This window comes from Nicotiana attenuata, unplaced genomic scaffold (genome assembly GCF_001879085.1).
Source record: "Nicotiana attenuata strain UT unplaced genomic scaffold, NIATTr2, whole genome shotgun sequence".
Taxonomy (NCBI): domain Eukaryota; kingdom Viridiplantae; phylum Streptophyta; class Magnoliopsida; order Solanales; family Solanaceae; genus Nicotiana; species Nicotiana attenuata.
The window spans coordinates 69385-70274 of record NW_017673570.1 but is presented as its reverse complement, the minus strand read 5'-3'; the positions used below and the strand labels follow the sequence as shown (position 1 = coordinate 70274).

General features: G+C 36.7%; 1 protein-coding gene across 3 annotated transcripts in view; it reads left to right on the top strand.

The window, feature by feature from the left end:
* The window catches only part of LOC109216755 (monodehydroascorbate reductase 5, mitochondrial), a 7302-nt gene extending 6412 nt beyond the window's left edge, over window positions 1-890 (top strand). For 2 of the 3 annotated variants that reach the window (XM_019380935.1, XM_019380936.1), the window contains exon 17: window positions 384-497. In XM_019380935.1, coding sequence (XP_019236480.1) covers window positions 384-497 — 114 coding nt within the window. Of the gene's footprint in view, window positions 1-383 lie in introns of all 3 variants that reach the window. The other variant, XM_019380934.1, reaches the window with a different exon arrangement.

The window sequence follows — 890 nt, the reverse complement described above, 5'->3', positions numbered from 1 at the left end:
CTGAAATAGCATTGCAAACATGAGAAGTGCATTGAGCAACTTTATCTTTCCTAGAAGTTCATTGGTCTTCTGAACTATTGCACAACAAACAATATGGCATAAATATTCTTCTCATTTATACTGTCTGTATTGTTATTCCGTGCTTAGTAGATGACCTTTCTGAAAGAGAAATGAATATAAGTTTGTCCCCCCCTACCTAGAAAGGCAAGATTTTGCTTAATTTCTCTCCTATTACCGGCTCTTTAACCTAGAATCTCATCATTCAGTGAAACATAATTGCCTTAGTCTTATGGTATCTGAAAATTTATAACTGGATTGCATGTGTCTACTGTTGATTGGAAAATATATAATCTGAAACTGATAGTTCTCATCGATCATTTCAGGAATTCCAACTTCTTCCGAAACTTGCACGGAGTCAGCCTACTGTTGACAAAAGCAAACTTCAAAATGCATCCTCAGTGGAAGAGGCATTAGAAATCGCTCAAGCTTCCTTATAGACTGGAGCAGCGGTTTAGTGATCACCACCCATTATGGCGCTCTCAGTAACTTTTTGTCCAGATAACCATTTTTCCCATGCCTCCAATATATAGTAATATGAACCTACCAATTTGGCCATTTCCCCAGGTTATTATATATGAGAGAAAGAGAACGAGAGCGACATACAGAAAAAGAAAACAAACACTTGTTACTCCAACCCTCATCCATTTCATGGATCATCGTTCTCTGATAATGCTTTCCCCGGAGTGTAGCGAGCTTCTTGTTTATTCTGAGTATATTAGATTTGATAATAAGAATGTCATAGGAAAATTGGTTTCAGACATAAATTGAAATGGTCTTCTATCTTATTGATTCCGTGGAAAACTTAAAAGTTCTATGCTTTCGCCTTGATA